This window comes from Dioscorea cayenensis, chromosome 6 (genome assembly GCF_009730915.1).
Source record: "Dioscorea cayenensis subsp. rotundata cultivar TDr96_F1 chromosome 6, TDr96_F1_v2_PseudoChromosome.rev07_lg8_w22 25.fasta, whole genome shotgun sequence".
Taxonomy (NCBI): domain Eukaryota; kingdom Viridiplantae; phylum Streptophyta; class Magnoliopsida; order Dioscoreales; family Dioscoreaceae; genus Dioscorea; species Dioscorea cayenensis.
In genome coordinates, this window is record NC_052476.1 from 1,056,036 (window position 1) to 1,074,503 (window position 18,468).

Sequence of the window (18,468 nt, forward strand, 5' to 3'; positions counted from 1 at the left end):
AAAACAAACAAATAGCTAATAATTTATCCATTTCTAAAAAAAGTTAATAATTTTATTCCTGTAAAATCTTTTATTATTCTATGTATTTACTTTGATCTTAATAATTTTGTGGAACATTACACATCTCTGCCAAGAGCATTTCTTTTGTCATTTTCAGATTTGAGCTTTCTACTTCCACTTCTTTAACGTAATGTAACATATATATATATATATATATATATAAATATTCCTATTTAATTTTGTAATATATCTCTGATAACATATCCCCAGTTACTGACACTAGTGATTTTATAAAGTAAAGAAAATAATTCAATTTAAAGCAAGAAAATTGTAAAATTCCCGAAAAAGTCGTTCGATTATGAAACTGGCACTCCTTTCAAAATGCATAAGGCATTTTATTTCCCCTATTTAAACTATGTAAAATCTCTCGTAGTATATTTACCTCGTTTGCAATTTATTTTCCCAGATTACATTTGTTAAAAATATTAATCACAATTATTTCAATATCGCTTTAGCCAATAGCATATATATATATATACACATATACATGTACTCAGGAAATTATCAAAAATGTTGCCGCCGTTAAGGCATCTTATTTACTTAACATATTTCATTTTAATGCGCATGAGCTCTCGTGTCTGTTTTGTGAGAAATCGGTATTTTACCTTATCAAAACATAGACAAACATTTTGTTTAAACGGAAAATTTACCACTCTTGATATGATACAAAATCCATTCAAACAATTGCTAAACAAAGCATTTACCATTAAAACAAACTTTTGGAGTCTCAAGAAACAAATTAATCACTAGATTTACTAAACCTAAATAATATTACAAATATTTCTCATGAACACCACAAACTTGAGTTTAAAGCATATCTCAAATTTTTTTTAACAAAATTAATCATTGACAACCACTCAGCTAAAATAAAATAATAGCCACAAATCCCCAATTCAACAAAATTAAAACATTAACAAACAAAAATCACACAAATTTATAAATCAATTCAGACATTGATTATCATTTACCATTTTATTTGCACAATATATTAACAAGTCAATGAAACACTTTAATTACTGATTGCACAAACTAAGTAATATAATTACCTAACACAAACCCACTTAAATAAATCATTGCAAGTCTTTCACACAAAACACCCTTTTCTAAATACTCAGTTCTTTTTTTAATTGAATAATTGAATCTCACATATCAAAAAAAATTAGTTATTTCACATAATTTAATAAAAAATTAGTTATTTTTTTAAAATTACCTCTATTTTATTTCACATTTATGTCTCATATTAAATTTCAAAAAAAAATTAAATTAAATTTCAAAAAAAAAATTAAATAGTATTAGGATAATCTTTTTAAAAAAAATAAATACTTCTTAATATTTAAAAATGACAAATTAAAAAGAATTTACAGATAAAAAAAACAAACGGATGGAGTACTATTATAAAAATACCTAATATGCGAACTTATCATTCTTTAGGTTTTTATTTTCAATATTTAAGATCTTTTCTTGATATTTTCATATTAAATTCTTTTGTTGACACTAATCAATAGACTACCAAAATGCTAAATAAATAGAATTAAACCAAGGCAGATAGAGATAATAATGTGAGAGTATCTGAATGCAAATGCAGTATTGAAATGCCACAAATGCCAGAATCTCAACTCAGAATTAATATAGGCAACGTACAGCGCTGAAGTCGCTATCAAAATTAAGCGCATCAGAGACTCTAATTTATTGCCAGAATCTCAACACAAAATTCAATAAAACTCTGCAAACAAAAAAAAAGCAGACGAAGATTTACAATTTGTTTTCTGTAATCTCAATGTTTGATGGTATTTTCTTACAAATCTTCATACTCAGCCAAAGATTCAAGTTTTCAAAGAACATAATAAATCAATTGGGATTATTGATCAAACATTACAACAAGAGCAAGAAATAAACCAAACACCTCATATCCATGATACAAATGGGGGTACACCATCAACCAAACAAAAACCACCCATAAAATTTGTTAAAAAGATCATTCACCATCTAACTACACAATTTAATATAACAAGCATTGATCATTTCTTTTACATCTGCAGAAATCCTTTCCAAATGGAAAAATATAACTCAATTACAATGAAAACACCAACTAAAACAATATGACAATGCAAATATTTCTCAAACTCCACAAAGCAATATAAGAGTACACAAAAATTTAAACCCTAACCACTCACCACACTCCACTGCTTGTTCGAATTATTTCTCAATTTCTATTCATAAAACATTCAACCATTGAAGACCACTTTAAAAGGAATGTAAATATCCTTCTAAACTACTTACTCATCATTTACCATTTTATTTTCACAACATTTTTACAATTTAGCCAAAAAAAAAAAAATCCAAATCTAAGACTGATATTAAGATACAATGTATCTTATTTATAAAGACTATTATATTTTATTAAAAAGAGTCAAAATAAAATGAAAGTATCAGCACAACAAACCCATCATTCTCATTTTCTTATGCTTAAAAAATTTGCCCAAAATCTTTGATAGTTCTCAATGTCAAGTGTATGAAACCAAGTTAAGATAATATTCACTTAAAAAACTTTTTTTTCTCACAAGTTCTTGTCCTAAACTTGATCTTTCATACTAAATTCTTCAGATTACATGAAGAATTCTGCAAAACTAAACTAAGTATGACAATGTGAGAGTGTCTGAATGCAAAAGCAGCACTAAAACAGCAAATGCCAGAATCTCAACTCAGAATCAATATAGGCAACGTACAGCGCTGAAAACGCTATCAAATTTAAGCGCATCAGAGACTCTAATTTATTGCCCTCTTTATCATAAACTAAAAGATCAAGAAAGCATGGAGAAATTAAATAGAGAATATAGGCTCAGATATAAACGTATGAAGTATCAACACTGATTTCTATGATCTCAGAGTTTGATGGTATTTTCTTGAAAATCTTCATAGCCAGTCATGAGATTCAAACAAGATTGAAGACAATAATGAAAAACTTAAAAGAAAGAAATCAAGATCACAGCCTCAGAAACTAGAAACATAAACCACATTATAGATTAGGGTTTTATTGAAGAAAAAAATCAAGATTACGAGACATAGACAAGGGTTTTGTAAACGAGATCACGAATCAACGAAAAACTTGGAAAAAAAAATCACTAAGATCATGGCCTCAGAAATTAAAGGCATGGAGATGCATCAGAGAAAGGGTTGTTACCCGATTCTCAGATGGTACGGACAATCGCTTTGCATCACCGGCCTTATAGAATCAAAGTCTCGCAAAAAACGAAGGCGAAACCCTAAATCCTAGGTTTCTTAATTCTCAGAAAGGAAATGGGATTTTGATGAAAATGAGAAAGAGAACAGCAGAGGGAAAGGAAACAAGAACGAAATCGAAGAACAATACCTCGATTCAGACCAGAGATGGCACTGCGATTCAAGCGAACTCTAGGGTTTTGGGAGGACGAGAAATGGAGAGATGGGAGACGTGAGAAGGAGGCGAGGAGCTCAGCAGCGATGAGAGGGATGTTCTGCGTATTTATAGAGGTGGACATTCGTGGAGAAACCCTAATAACGACTGTGAAATTACAGTATTGCCCTGCCCATCTTCATTTTACCGCCGCCTAAACAATATTTTATTTATTTTTTTCTAAATTTTAATTTTAATCATAAATATATACTCTGTTAATTTTTGTCTGTTATTCTTAAACATTAAAACTCATTTATTATTTTTTTAAAAAAATTATTCTAATACTCTATTTAATTTTAAAAAAAAATTAATATGAGAGAAAAATATTAAGATATAAATAAGAGATAATTTTTAAAAATAACTAATTTTTTATTAAATTATGTAAATAACTAATTTTCTTGTGAGATTCAGTTATTCACAGATAAAAAAGAACAGAAGAATTATATTTTTGTATATCTATATTGAAATATAAAATTATTATTTTTGGGATTTCTTATCATCCGTATCTCTGTGTATCAAGGCTCTTTTTAGGTGTAAATGCACAGATGAAAACACATATTAGGAAACGGAAGTTTAAAATTGCAGCTTGACTCATATCAATGATAAGGTTTGAAAAGATCAATTCATTAGGTCTGAATTCCGGGTTGAATAGAAAAATAATAAAACCTCAACTCTAGCTCTCTGGTAAACAAATAAACAGAATGAAGGTTCTCCAAGTTATTGAGATACAACTGAAGGAGAGCTATAAAGTGATAACTAAGAAGCTTAGGAAATGCATCTAGTAACCATTGATACAAAGAAGCAAACTTTGAACACTAGCATAAAAACTCAACACCAAGTAAATGATCAGATGGGACAGCACTGAATTCTTCAACACAAGCACAAGATGGTGATTACTTACACTGACTGTGATCAACAAGCTCATATGGAGGGTTTCCTTACATACAGATAGAAATCATATGTATGCTCTCCATAAATAAAAAAAGGTCGATCGATAACGCAAGTGATTAGTTAGTTAGTTGAAACCTGCCAGCAGCAGGTCTTCTCCTTCTCCATCCCTGAATACAATGGAAATGGCAAAAGAAATTTAACAGGAGGAAATCCGAAATTCTTATGAGACAAGATCAGTGACTATGGCTTACAAATAATAGATAGTAGACGAATGTCAACGCCGCAAAAGCAATAAAGGCAATTTGGAACACATTGTACCTGCACAAAGAATCAATGATGATATTATCTAGGAAAGGGAGAAATTAAAAGACTAAAGGACGGCAAAAACTTACTTGTATAGATACTTGATTCCACGAAGAGATTGAAGCGTGTGGCCAAAAATTTCCTCAGCGGCGGTTGCTTGTGCATAGTAAGCAAAGGCAGTGGCACAGAACTGTATAACACTGCAGGGCAGATGCAAGTCAATAAAATAACAAATAACTTAGATATCATGAAGGAGGGCGCTTTGTAAGGAATTCAAACAAAAATGACAAATAAGTATCTATCACATAAGAATTTAAATATAAAATTCACTTATTGATTTGAGAGAGAAAATATTCGTTTGATTGGCAGAAAACAAAGTCTAATTGACACCTAAGACTTCAATACTATATCACATTTGTGATAGCTTGTTTAATCAGTGTAAATGATATACTCAAAGGGAAAATCATAGTTGAGCTCATAAAATCGACCAAACTAACAATGAAAAGTTATATACACTTGTCTTCAATGCATTATTAGCTGGTCCACACCTATTGAGAGAACATAGAAAAAGATTCAACCCTGTTCTATAAAACCATTAAACATGGCAAACACACAATAGAAAAGCACAACCCGAGAGTCCAAGGTGACTATATGTACCTATAAGAGAAGACAACCCATACATCCTGGTGAGCACTAACGCTCAATGAATGAACAAACTTGACTCAAGATTCTAACTTGACTTTATATCAACAAGAGAAGATTACTCAGACAACCTAAAGGTACTTAAAGACATAACTCCATGTTGTTATTGGAAGATGAAAATACCTGATGGAACATAGTAAAATGAGTGCAACATTGAAAAGAAAGGAATTCATCAGTGTCCCACCCCACCTGAAATAGGCAAACAGTCAACAAAAGGGAAAGAATGCTGGCAAAAGAATGAGATGACACTTGTATGAAATTGCAGATATAATTTAATTACTTCATTGGGTGAATGGTTATAAACACTAATCGCAGACCAAGCATCATTTCCCCTGCAATAACAGCAAGCAGAAGGTAGAAGCAAAAGAACGCAAATGCTGCAGTGCCAAGTAGTCCTGTTCAAATTGCCAACAAACAACCGGATTAGCAAGCATAAAATATAAGAAAAATTGATCACAATGAACAGCAGTAGAGTTAGTGTGACATACCCCACACATCATCCAATTTAATGAAGACCTCATTTAGGAAAGAAAAAAGAGGAGGGTTAATCAATAGATATATCACAATGTGCGCAACCCAAGCCACTGAGACGATGACCCTGCAGCAAGGAAGCCACAAAAAAACAAAAGTATAGAACTCAAGATTAGACAAAATGCATACAAATGGTGAACAACAACAATAGATAATGACTTCAAGATATTAGACCAGAAACATAACAAAGTCTAGAAGAACACAGCATTTCAAGTCTAGAATAACACAGCATTTCTTTGACAGTGCATACCCTATGATTCCCAATACAAGTTTTCCCAAATAACCAAGAACTGTTAGAACCCATGCAGTCTCTGCCTGCAGAAAAATAGAGCAAATAGCATCAACAAATAATTCATGATCAGTATTTTGCCAAGGGCACACACAAGAATATCTTCATCACCTTTTCTCCTTGAGGGTACATTTCCTCAAGAGCTTTCACATCATCCTCCAAGAGAAGCAATTCCTGAAAGATGACACAAATTAATAAACTTGAGAAATAAGAAAAATAAACAACCACAATATACAAGGCTAACAAATACTTTATGCAGACTGTTCACTAAAAGAAAGGTAAAAAATTTCCCATTGAGCTAGCTAGAGATTAGGCCTATAAGAAAGATAAACCTCTTAGATTATACAAGTTTAAGAAACCAGGGGACATGATTAGCTTGAAAATATAACTGATGAGATAAGAGTTCCTCGAAGAATGAATGGTAAAAGATCACTCTTCTATTTAGGTAGTTCACCTCTAGAACCAAGTAAAAGATGGAAACTACCCAAACCCAAAAGAAACACAGAATTCACAGTGCAATTCACCTTTTCAACAGCCTTAACATTTTTGCGCCACTTCCTCCCTTTAGAACTACTTTTCTCTTCCTGATGAAGGGTATCAGCTGCCTTCTTCAATTCTTTCGCTTTTTTGCCTAATTCAGTTGCTTCCTGAGGATATCAATAGAAAAATTAAAAAGAACACTCTGAAGACAATATATGGGACAGAATACAATCCAAGAATAATGTCAACACAACATAATGTAACTGAGTGTACCTTTATATACTGAGAACGAGTGATTACAGCCTTGGGGCGTCTTATGAATGAAGCTATGAGTCCTAGAGGAAGGCATGCTATGCCTACACCTCCAAAAATCTAACAAAATGAAACAAAAAGCTCACTCAGAAACATATAATAGTCTTGCAAAGCGGGACAAAGGTAATAAAACAATCACTTGCTACTGCACAAACAAATAAATGCATACACTAACATGTACACATCAAACTATCCAAATTGAAATGGATTTTATCTGCCATGAAAAATTAAAAAAATTAACACATTGGCATCACAAGAACTAGACCATATCTCTATAATTTCTCGAAGTTAGTTTTATATTTTAGGAGTGAATAGGTTATTATTCAAAAAAAAAAAAGACTCAAGTAATCAATATTTGGTGTTAATAGAAATGGTCAAGAGATATTTAACTATACCGAGAAAAGAACTGATCCGACAATAGTTGTTAGAGCAACCACATATTCTGGAAAGGTGGCCCGCATTGTCCAAGTTGTTTCTGAAGAGGCACTAGCTATATAGGCAGAGCACTGAAACAAAGAAGTTAAAAGATAACGAGAATGAGTATCATCAAGAAGTTGCGCGTGACTAGATAAATAAAAAATGACATAAAAAAAATACATGTATAAGAAGACTTATGAAAAGAAACTTGAACAACTTTAAAACTTTAGACCCTACCACACCACGAATAAGCTACGCTGTTGATATACTACTGAGTGAGAGCTTAAACAAATCAAAAGAGCTAATATTTCTATAGAAAGTGTCAATAATATACAATAAAAGCAGCTTAATGAAAAGAACCTGGCGTGCGGTTGATCCAACACAAGGTTGCGAACTTGAGAACTCAGTAAATGAGCTTGGAAAACTTGTAGTCGTTGATGAGAGATGCCTGACTGTGAAGTCCACTTTGCCCACTAGACCTATTTCCATAAGCAAAATATCAATCAGCCAGGCCAAAGGTTTAACTGGAGAGATTAAACGGATAATTGTAGCACTTATAAGTTCAAACAGAGTTCTTGGCGTCAATAGATTCCCATTCTTATACTAACATCAAGGGCTTAAAAAACTACAGTTTTATGTCATGAATCATTTTCTCAAAGTTGACTGAAGTTTATTACTTCAAGATACAAACAGAAAAATTAAATTCACGGTATAAATTTGACAATTTGAAAATACTATTTGCTCGTTGTAATTTATAAGGTTAACGTGTAAACTAGGTAAATGCAGGAACAGCATCAAGACCTTCAAAAAATTAAAGAGTCAAGCGTAAACAACACATCATTTTCAAATAGTAAATCTACAATTCACCAGCTTGGGCTTTGTACCTTTAGTTTTGTTCTGCTGGACAAAATTTATCATTCACCTGCCTACAGAAGAAAGCTCTCAACTTTCAGGGTTCACTAATCTCCAAAGACTTCAGTAAACTACATGGACTTAACAGCAAATTATTTCTGACAATTTCTACTTCATACTCAGTTCCTAATTCTTCTGGAGAACCAAGATGGAAGGGAAGCTGTGCCTTAAGAAGAATGTTCAACTTTAGGGTTCACTAGATTAATTGATGAAGACAAACAGTAGAACTATTGGACTTAACGGCAAGAAATTCTAACACTTTCTACTCCATTCCCTCATTCCTAATTCTTCCAGATAACAAAAATAGAATGAACAACGACAAAACCAGTCGGGGTGCACTCTAAAAACTCAAATGGTAATTGAACACACAAATTTCGCGACTTTAGGACCAACTCAATATTCAAATCTAGGTTACTCCTAGAAAATACACTAATGTTGAGCAAAACTAAAACTGAAGCATGCGATATGAGAGATTCAAAAGTCTAACCGTAGAGAATCCCAAGAACAAGTCCACAGATGATGGCGGATGCAATCACCCACAAAAGCGCACTCCTAAGCCTCTTCCCCACACTCCTACGGTACAAACACGGAGATCAAGAATGCATCATTCCAATGATCGAAAAAATATAACAAAAACGCAGGAAATCAACAAAGACTGCGGATCGGACTTATCCTGGTCGCCCTCGTAGTAGAACATGGCAAAGGGGATGACAAGGAAGACAAGAACAGCATCAGCAATATAGACAGCAAGCCAGAGGGTCTTCATAGGAAGCGTAAGAGAGCAAGCACCGTTGTAGATAGCGTGGCGGCAGGCCTGACGGTTGGCGACGTCGGCGGGGAGCATGAGGATGGAGATAGCAGCGATGGAGAGGCCAAGGACGACGACGATCTTGGGGAAGTAAGCCTGGTTAACATCATCAGGGTGCTGGTAGTTGACGAGGAGGTAGAGGTTGATGAGCAAGACGAGAACGCAAACGACGGCGGCAACTATCACCAGAGCGAGGTTGAAATCCCCCATTGATGATGGAATCGAAGAGATCGGAGAGATCTATGAGAGCATGAGAAGAAATTAGGGTTCTTGGTTTCAATTTGGGAGCGCTTTCGATCGAAGATCGAGGGAGTAGAGAGAGGGAGAAGAGAAGAGAGAAGGGAATGAAGCCTTGGGAACGAGGCCAGGCTGGCGTAGTGGTTTGATGCTCGACTTCTTGCCCACTGGAACCGGGTAATGGGTCATGAGACTTAGACCCGACCCAGACCTGGCCCGGCCCGATTAATTTGACGCGGTGAGGAAAAAAAAATTTATTTCAAAATAATTTAATAAATTTTTGGTTTGTTGGATTTTTAAAATTAGATAAAGATATATGATTTGCCGTTTTTGCCCTTTTGGATATGAAATATATATATTTCATATATACCCCATTCATGAAATGCGGACGAATGTAGAACGTACGCATTTGACTTTTTTTATTTTTTTGAGAAAGCGGATGATCGTGAACCCATGACGAAACACAGTGACGAATCGCTTACTCAGCACAGATCGAAATCGTGATCACTCGACACTATAGTCCCACGCAGGGACTCGAGTCATTAGGCCAAATGTTGTAGCGCATGACCAATTTAAATAAGAGATGTGTGATAATAAAAGTAAATAGGTGGAATTTATTTTATTATTATCATTGCAATAGCAGATCAAATGATTGAGATAAAAATATATATATATATACTTATATTATTCTGTGTTATTATTTATAAAAATATTGATCATTTTACTGTTTAAATTCATTGTAATGGTTGGGAAGAATATTTATAAATAAATTATCTATGAACGTTTTCAAACAATAAGCTCTCATACATTATTTTTGCTTATATTTTTTTTTTTATTGTAGTTAGAGCCATTGATTGACTCTAAAGTGAAATGATGGTGTCATTGTTTTTTATATTTAAAAGGAGATAAAGTTGTAGACTTTTATCTTCATCCATTGAGGTGGCAGTTAATAGGTCAAAAGTATAAATTTAAATTGAATGTAATGCATCATAATTAATATATTTATTGAGTTTAAATATCAAATTAAATATTTTTTATTTTAAATGCCAAAATATATACTAGATTCTGTTAATATATTAAAACTTTTATCATAGATTTATATCTGAAGATATGGGAGATGAATCCGTGTTACTTAGAATAAATTAATTTTAAATTAATTATTTATCTACAGTATATCTATTCCTCTATAAAAAAAAAAAAGTAGGGTTGGAAACTTTTAACAATGCGCTGGAAAACATAAATAAGAGATAAACACCAATGTTTTTATTCCTACTTCAATTAAAATTTGTTAGGTAATATGTCAAGTCTCTTCTTTGTTAAGAATAATTTGTTTCTAAATTTTAATCAAGTACCTTGGAAGAATAATGGGAGACATGTCAAATGGGACCCTAACATTATTTCAACTTTCAATCTTTTTGTTAACGGTTTTGTATTAATTCACCAAAAACATAATTCAAGCTTCGCATTCAATCTTATGATAATTAATTTAACAAAAAATCAAACTCCCGATCACCTATATAAAATTTTCGTACATTTAAGTCTATAATGACTGTTGTTTATTTATTATACATATATATATATTTAAAAAAATTAAATAAATCATGAATTCTTTGTAAAAAGGAAAAAAAATATGGAGAAAAAAAAAGAAGAATAACGAAGACAAACCACTAGAGGTGTAATATCATAACCATATAACAGAGCCCGAACACAACAGAGGGCAGGGGCAAACTATTATAGTAGCACAATTTAACAGAGATTTTAAATATTTTAATTATACAATCTTACTCTAATTTGTGGGAGAGTAATTAATTTTTTAAATAAATATAATTAAATTTTTATTTATACAATTTGGATAAATTTATAAAAGGTAATTTTTATGAACTTATGGTTATTAGTAAAAGATCACTATAATGGTTAAAACATTCAACAAATATCAATATTTCTACTTTCCACCTCTCAAAATTTTACAAATTTTTGAAAACACAGGCCACTCAACCCCATTCGCCAACGGCTCTGAATTTAATCTGAACCGTCCATCACAATTCAGTTTAAAAACAATGAGCGGCTGATCTTAGTCATTAAATTATAGTAGAGAAACGCGATTCCCATCAGAAAACAGGGTCCCAGACTCCCAATCTCTTTTTTTAAAAAAGGGCACCATTTCCGCGCCCAAATAAAACAAAAGAAAATCTCAAAAACTCAAATAAAATAAAATTTCAAAAAATAAAAAATAAAAAAATCCCAAATTCTTCAGTCCATTTATCGGGCTGCCAAAACCCTAGCTCTGGATCTCCGCCCCTCGCCGGCGGCCATGGACGACCCCCAGACCTCGGCCCTCCTCCGCGAGCTCGTCCTCCGCCTTCTCCCCGCCGGATCTCCCTTCTCCCCTGATGCCGCTCTTCGCTACTCCCGACGCCTCCTCTCCAGCCGTCTTCTCTCCCCTTCCTCCCTCCCCGCCGACGAGACTTCTCTCTCCGACTCGATCAAGCGTCAGCTCGCGCTCTCCGGCCGCACTTCCGCTGCCCTCGTCTTCTCCGACCTGCTTCACAAGCTCTCGATGCTCTCCGGCCCTGGATCCCTTCGCCAGCGCCCCGCTCTCCTCCTCCTCCTCAAGTCTCTCTCTGATCATCCTGCTTCATGCGTCCTTCCCTCACTTCCTCTTCCTATCTCCAAGAAGACTGCAGTTCAATCCACCGCCGGTGGCGTTGGTGGGGTGCTTATGCTCTCGAAGGATCCGGACAACATCCGCGAGATCGCACTGCGGGAGTACTCCGATCTGGCCATTGAGGATGCCGAGATAGACGAGCAAACTCTTGTTCGTGATGTCCTCTACGCTGCCCAGGGCATAGACGGTCGGTTTGTGAGGTTTGATCCCCGATCTGATGGGTATGATCTCCCGGAAACAATGAGAGTTCCGAGGTCGATGCGAACTATGGTGCGCCGGCTCTGTGAGCTCGGATGGCTGTTCAAGAAGGTGCGCGGGTTCGTGTCTGAGAACATGGGCCAGCTCGCTGCGGCGGAGGTTGGGACTGTTGCTCAGGCGTTTTGCTCTGCTCTGCAGGATGAGCTCTCCGACTACTACAAGCTTCTTGCGGTGCTTGAATCGCAGGCTTTGAATCCAATCCCGTCGACTGGGTCTTCTTCGGGGGATTTGAGGAACTACTTGTCTCTGCGGAGGCTCGCGGTTTGGCTTGCTGAACCGATGGTGAGGATGAGGCTGATGGCTGTGTTGGTAGACGGATGCAAGGATTTGAGAGGTGGGGCAATGGCGGGAGCCATTCACGGGCATGCCCAGCACGGTGATCCATTGGTTCAGGAGTTCATGGGTCGTCTCCTTCGGAGAGTTTGCTCACCATTGTTTGAGATGGTTCGGAGCTGGGTTCTGGAGGGAGAGCTGGAGGACTTGTTCTCAGAGTTTTTCATTCTCAGCCAACCTGTAAAGGCGGAGTCTTTATGGAGAGAAGGGTATCGCATTCAGACCTCAATGCTGCCTTCGTTCATCTCACAAACTCTGGCACAGAGAATACTGAGGACTGGAAAGTCCATTAATTTTCTCAGGGTTTGCTGTGAGGACAACGGGTGGGCTGATGCAGCTGCTGAGGCTGCTGCTCATGTGGGCACAACCACAAGGAGGGGTGGGCTTGGGTATGGTGAGACAGATGCATTGGAAGCACTTGTTGTTGAGGCTGCCAAGAGAATTGATAGACATTTGATGGATGTGATCCATAAGAGATACAGATTCAAGGACCATTGCCTTGCCATTAAACGGTACTTGCTTCTCGGTCAAGGGGACTTTGTGCAGTACTTGATGGACATTGTTGGTCCTGAGCTTTCAGGGCCCGCAAACACCATCAGCTCCTTTCAGCTTGCAGGGCTGCTTGAGACTGCGATTCGGGCATCGAATGCTCAGTATGATGATCGGGATATTCTTGACCGGTTGAAGGTTAAGATGATGGAGCATGGTGATGGAGATAGGGGATGGGATGTGTTTTCGTTGGAGTATGATGCAATGGTCCCCTTGGACACTGTGTTCACAGCCTCTGTCATGAAAAAGTATCTCCGGATCTTCAATTATCTTTGGAAGCTTAAACGAGTTGAGCATGCTTTGATCCGGGTATGGAAGACCATGAAGCCTAATTGCATAGCTTCTTGTATTTTTGCCAAAGAAGGCATGGGAGTGAAGGTGCAGTTTGTGTCAGTGCTAAGGAGATGCCAAGTGTTGTGGAATGAGATGAATCATTTTGTCACAAATTTTCAGTATTATATTATGTTTGAGGTTCTTGAAGTATCATGGGCTAGGTTCTCTGAAGAAATGGATGTCACAAAGGATATGGATGGTCTCCTTGCAGCTCATGAAAAGTATCTTAGTTCAATCATGGAGAAGTCTCTCCTTGGGGAGAGATCTCAAGGGATAGTTAGAACTTTATTTGCATTGTTTGATCTCATATTGCGGTTTCGGAGCCACGCGGAGATGTGGTTTGAACGAATATATGAGTTGCAAATAAGGTAATTCAGAACTCTCTTTTCCTATATGTTCCTATATCTGTATTCATTGGCATATTGGAATTATACTAATTCCACATGCCTGATTACTTTCAGGGGGAGGGGTAAATCAAGGTCAAAAGCAAAGGATGAGTTCTCAAAAACAAATTCATGGCTTGAGGGAGGCAGGAAAGCAATGATGCAGCTTGCAGGGGAATTTATTCAGAAAATGGGTGAAGACTTGGACAAGATTGCAGCTGAGTACACATCATCTCTTGCTGTTTTTATATCTCAGCTGCCCATGCAGCAACATGTAGATTTGAAGTTCCTTCTATTTCGTTTGGACTTCACAGAATACTATAGTCAGCTTTATCCCACTAAGTAAAATATCAGGTTACTGGAGAAGAATCCATATGTGAGCCACCATGATCTGCAATTTCTGCCTTGCTGTATGACTTCACAGCTATTCATTAGCTAACACTATATCAGTTTTCTTGTTGTGTGTTCTCTTTCATCCAAATTGATGAAGGTAACTAGTTAATTCTTGCATCAGTAGTCTTTTTATCTTTCATTTGTGATGATTTTGTGAAGGGAACTCTGAGAAGCATCTTTATTCTTTGTGCAGATGTTGTTTATCTGTTCATACCTGCCACAATGGTTTTGCTTGATGATCTTGAGGTAAAATTTTTTTATGTTAAACTTCCTGTTTACAATGTATTTGATGTATATGTAGTGTTCTGCCAGTGGCCATGGCCTGTTTTTTATTTTATGTTGGCTGGTTTATTTGGATTTAGTGAAATGGAATTCTTTTGAGTGATGACAGATGCCAAGTTGCTGTTCTCCTAACACTTGCATTCTAAGGTCTTTGGTTTAGTGTTTCTCATCTGTGGATACATAATCATAATTGATGTATTATATAATATCCTGAACATCAACTTAATTGTGGAAGAATAGTCAATAATTCAGTTGAACTGTCATATAGTCAATTTAAAGGTTCTCTGGCAAGTACCACCATCATGAGACTTTATATCATCCGGTAGAAAATGTATCACAATTGTGAACCAGAACCTACTTGATTGTTGTTGTTGTTGTTGTATATATATATATATATATATATATTTTGACAAAGAACCTACTTGATTGTTGGTTAAGATAATTATAGGATTGCTGTTTCTTTGTTTCCATGTGATGCTATCAATTGAAAACTTATGCCAGTTGGTACTGTCATGGCCCATTTTGCTTGATTTGCACCTCAACCTATTATGTTATGTGCATCTTCTGTCAACTGCTTTATTTCCCCAACGAAACTATGAGATGTTGTTTTGTGGAGTTTGGCCTAAAGAAATAGTAATTCAGTTGTGTATTTTGGTTGCCAAAAAAAGAAAAAGAAACTTATCAATTGGCTTATTTAACAGAGGCCTGCTAAAAAGTTATCTTTATTTTAAATTTGAAGGTGAATTTTAATCAATATGCATTAATTAAATGAAAGTCATCAGAAATGCCCTCCCTAAGTGGAATTACCAGAGTTTGACAGAAAAGGACCACATCTGGAAAACTGATACTTATTTTGTTTTTGTTTCTTTGGGCATGCAATTGGATGCAAGCAGGCAACATAATTATAATATGCCGTTCGTTTTCAGTGCAGTCCTGGAACTCTTGTGAGACATCTAATTTTTACTACTTTTCATCAGCTAAAACTTTGAAGTTTTGGAATGGCTCTGATTTGTGACGTTGACTTCTATGCTTTGTTTGGCTTTTTTATGTTGCCCTTTGCCTCCATTATCATAAAACTCCCAAAAGCTTTTATTTGGTTCAAAATAAAAAATTAAAAAAAAAAAAAAATCTAACTAGCAATCTAATTATAATTGCACAGAACTAACAGAAGAATTAACTTTGACTAATTAAAGCCCATTTCTATTTAAATAAATAAATAAATAAAAATTTCTTTATGACATCCACATCCTCAACTCTTCTATTAAATATTATAAGAGAGGATCGAGAGAAAGTTCATTGCTATTTAAAAATAAAAAATAAAAATTCTAAAACATAAGAGTGAGGAGGCTCTCTGACCTGCTCTGTGCGTCAAGGGAGACAAGAACTTTAAATTAATAAAGTAAAAGAAAAAACTAGTTCAATTATCAACAGCCATCCGATATCTGATGATAGAGAAGCAACGGCTACGATGGCATTCAGATAAAAAAGTCAACGTCTTTCGGTCAACCCAAAAACACTAGCATTGAGCTTTGGGCTTCGGAGGCCATGGCTGCAGCTCTCGGTTCCCACGTTGCTCCGCCATTGCGACCATCTCCGATGAAGACCTCTTCCATTGCTCCCCCGAGCTTCAAGAGAACTCCCAAGAAGAAGACAACGACAACGACGAATAAGAAGAAGCAGTCCTCCCGTGCCGTCGATCACCATAGCACGCCGTTACTCATCACCCCAGTTCCAACAAACCCGAGTCCGGCTCCGATCTTGCCACCGGAGTTCTTCCTCGTTGACGCCCTCGACCTCGCCCCTCGCCTCCTCGGCAAGCTTCTCCGCCGCGATGAAGTCGTCCTCCGGATCACCGAGGTTTGATCTCGACTACTGAAAACTAGGGCAAAAGAAAAGAAGGGAAATTGTTTGATAGATTGATGGGATTGGTGTTCAGGTGGAGGCGTATAGACCGAATGATACGGCGTGCCACGGGAGGTTCGGCCTCACGGCCAGGACGGCGCCGGTGGTGAGTTTGAATTGAATTGAAGTTTTTGGATGTGATTTTTTCTAGTTTTGAGGAATTTTTTGTGAGATTAGTTTGGAGCAGGAGGGCATGCTTATGTGTATCTTTGCTATGGGCTTCACATGATGCTCAATATTGTTGCTGATGAGGAAGGGGTTGGTGCTGCTGTGCTTATACGCTCTTGCTCTCCTGTTAATGGTAGTGTGTGTGTCTCTCTAATCTCTATTGCTTCTATTCTTGTTCTTTGTTTCCCTTTGAATTTCTGCTTAAAAGTCATTCTTTTAGATCATTTCATGTGTATATGTTAATCATCATGCCAAAAACCTTTTTTTTTTCCCTACTTGATCTTTTTGTTTCCCCATATCATGTGTTTGCTGCTTGAATTTATGCAATGCTACTGTGCTGTGATTCATGTGGGAAAATGACGCATCAACAAAGTGAATGATATTGAAGTTGATTTTCAATTTCTGTGAATTTGTAATATGTGGGTTTACTGCTTGAATTAGTGCAATGCAATGTTGATGTGTTGTGATTCATGCGGGAAAATGAAGTATCGATCGCGTGAATCATGTTGAGATTGATTTTTAATTTCTGTGATACTTTCTTTGCTTGCTATATGCAACTGTGTGATGTGATTGGCCTTCGTCATTCGCAGAGAATGCGGGGTATTTGTGAAGTTGCTTATGTTTGTTACTCAAAATTATGGTGCCTGAGTAAACTTACTGAGTCTCATCTGAAATATTGCAATCCAAGAACACATGTCCTGCAACTGTTTGTATTCATTTAGTGAAAAAGTACAGCAGTATGCTCTTTTACAGGAGTGTGGAAAATTATCTGAGCACCATTCTACTCCTGATTTTGTTAGAAAGTATTTCTTGTAGTTTGCATAATTGACCTTTGGTTTTGTGGCATACAAATCAAATAGGGAATAACTTCAATAGATAACTTGATCAGCATTAAGAGGACGGAATAGCATGCTCAGCTAGTGTCTTGCCCGTATTTCAACTCTAGCTTTTAACTTCATTAATCAGTGGCAGAATGAACTGAATTAACAACTTGATGGTTCCATAACGGTGTCTGGTGTGCTGCAGGATTGAAAACCATCCAGGAACGGCGAGGTCAGAACACTGTCAAGCCGGTCCTGCTTACAGGACCTGGAAAGGTGAGAAGTTTCCTATTTACCAACGCATTCTCTCAAATTCTTTTCTATAGGATTTGGAAACCTTATCATTCAATTCAATCAGGTTGTTTTTTGGGGTAAGGTAAAATTCATGTTTGTTCATTACTAATTCATTATCGCACATTGACAGGTTGGCCAAGCGTTGGGGCTGACAACTGCCTGGTCACACCATCCTCTTTACACCCCTGGTATAGATGATTTTTTATCTCTTGCTAATTGCCATGCATGTGTTAAGGATTCATCTTGATAAAGTTCAGAACATTTTCATTTCTTATTTTTTAGGTGGTTTGGAAGTACTTGATGGGCCTGAACCGGAGAATATATTGGTCGGTCCACGAGTCGGGATTGAGTATGCCTCGCCGGAGCATGTCAGTGCACCATGGAGGTTTGCCATTGCTGGCAGCCCCTGGATAAGCTCCCCTAGAAACACTCTTAGGCCTCCTTAAAAAAGGAAACAAAGTACACAGGGGGCTCCTTATGCTTTTTTTTTTTTTAAAAAAAAAATCTAATTTGCTCATCTTTGTTGATTTGAAGATATAAAGCTAGCAACAGATGATGTGTAAATTTGTGATTTGCATTGACGTACAAGCAAATTGAAAAATCAAATACATTTTGTTTTCTGAAATCTTGAGGAAACGAAATTATGTGCAGATAATAGGAAAAATAAAATGAAAGAGGAATGGAATGCAAAAATTTGGGGAAAAAAGGGCAA

At 36.2% G+C, this 18,468-nt stretch overlaps 3 protein-coding genes and 1 non-coding gene across 4 annotated transcripts; 2 read left to right on the forward strand and 2 right to left on the reverse strand.

Annotated features, from left to right (window-relative positions):
* Window positions 1-3,191: 3,191 nt before the first annotated feature.
* On the reverse strand, window positions 3,192-3,284 carry LOC120264175. Its single transcript, XR_005537347.1, has one exon. It is a non-coding gene; the product is annotated as a small nucleolar RNA snoR117 (small nucleolar RNA).
* Window positions 3,285-4,431: 1,147 nt separating this feature from the next.
* On the reverse strand, window positions 4,432-9,510 carry LOC120263782 (LIMR family protein Os06g0128200). The gene is made up of 14 exons (XM_039271758.1): window positions 8,999-9,510; window positions 8,818-8,903; window positions 7,779-7,897; window positions 7,397-7,507; window positions 6,963-7,061; window positions 6,734-6,856; window positions 6,321-6,383; window positions 6,171-6,235; window positions 5,878-5,987; window positions 5,670-5,784; window positions 5,513-5,578; window positions 4,777-4,887; window positions 4,636-4,702; window positions 4,432-4,551 (listed from the first exon to the last, which is right to left on the reverse strand). The coding sequence occupies exons 1-14, from the start codon at window positions 9,346-9,348 to the stop codon at window positions 4,501-4,503; spliced, it is 1,536 nt and encodes a 511-aa protein (XP_039127692.1). The 5' UTR covers window positions 9,349-9,510; the 3' UTR covers window positions 4,432-4,500.
* A 2,096-nt stretch (window positions 9,511-11,606) lies between these two features.
* LOC120263514 (gamma-tubulin complex component 3) lies at window positions 11,607-14,703 on the forward strand. Its single transcript, XM_039271453.1, has 3 exons — window positions 11,607-13,881; window positions 13,975-14,386; window positions 14,483-14,703. The coding sequence occupies exons 1-2, from the start codon at window positions 11,687-11,689 to the stop codon at window positions 14,240-14,242; spliced, it is 2,463 nt and encodes an 820-aa protein (XP_039127387.1). The 5' UTR covers window positions 11,607-11,686; the 3' UTR covers window positions 14,243-14,386; window positions 14,483-14,703.
* Window positions 14,704-16,093: 1,390 nt separating this feature from the next.
* On the forward strand, window positions 16,094-18,372 carry LOC120263296 (DNA-3-methyladenine glycosylase). Its single transcript, XM_039271162.1, has 6 exons — window positions 16,094-16,428; window positions 16,508-16,579; window positions 16,651-16,774; window positions 17,668-17,738; window positions 17,887-17,944; window positions 18,039-18,372. Exons 1-6 carry the CDS (start codon window positions 16,117-16,119, stop codon window positions 18,200-18,202), a joined length of 801 nt encoding a protein of 266 aa, XP_039127096.1. The 5' UTR covers window positions 16,094-16,116; the 3' UTR covers window positions 18,203-18,372.
* The last annotated feature ends 96 nt before the right edge of the window (window positions 18,373-18,468 follow it).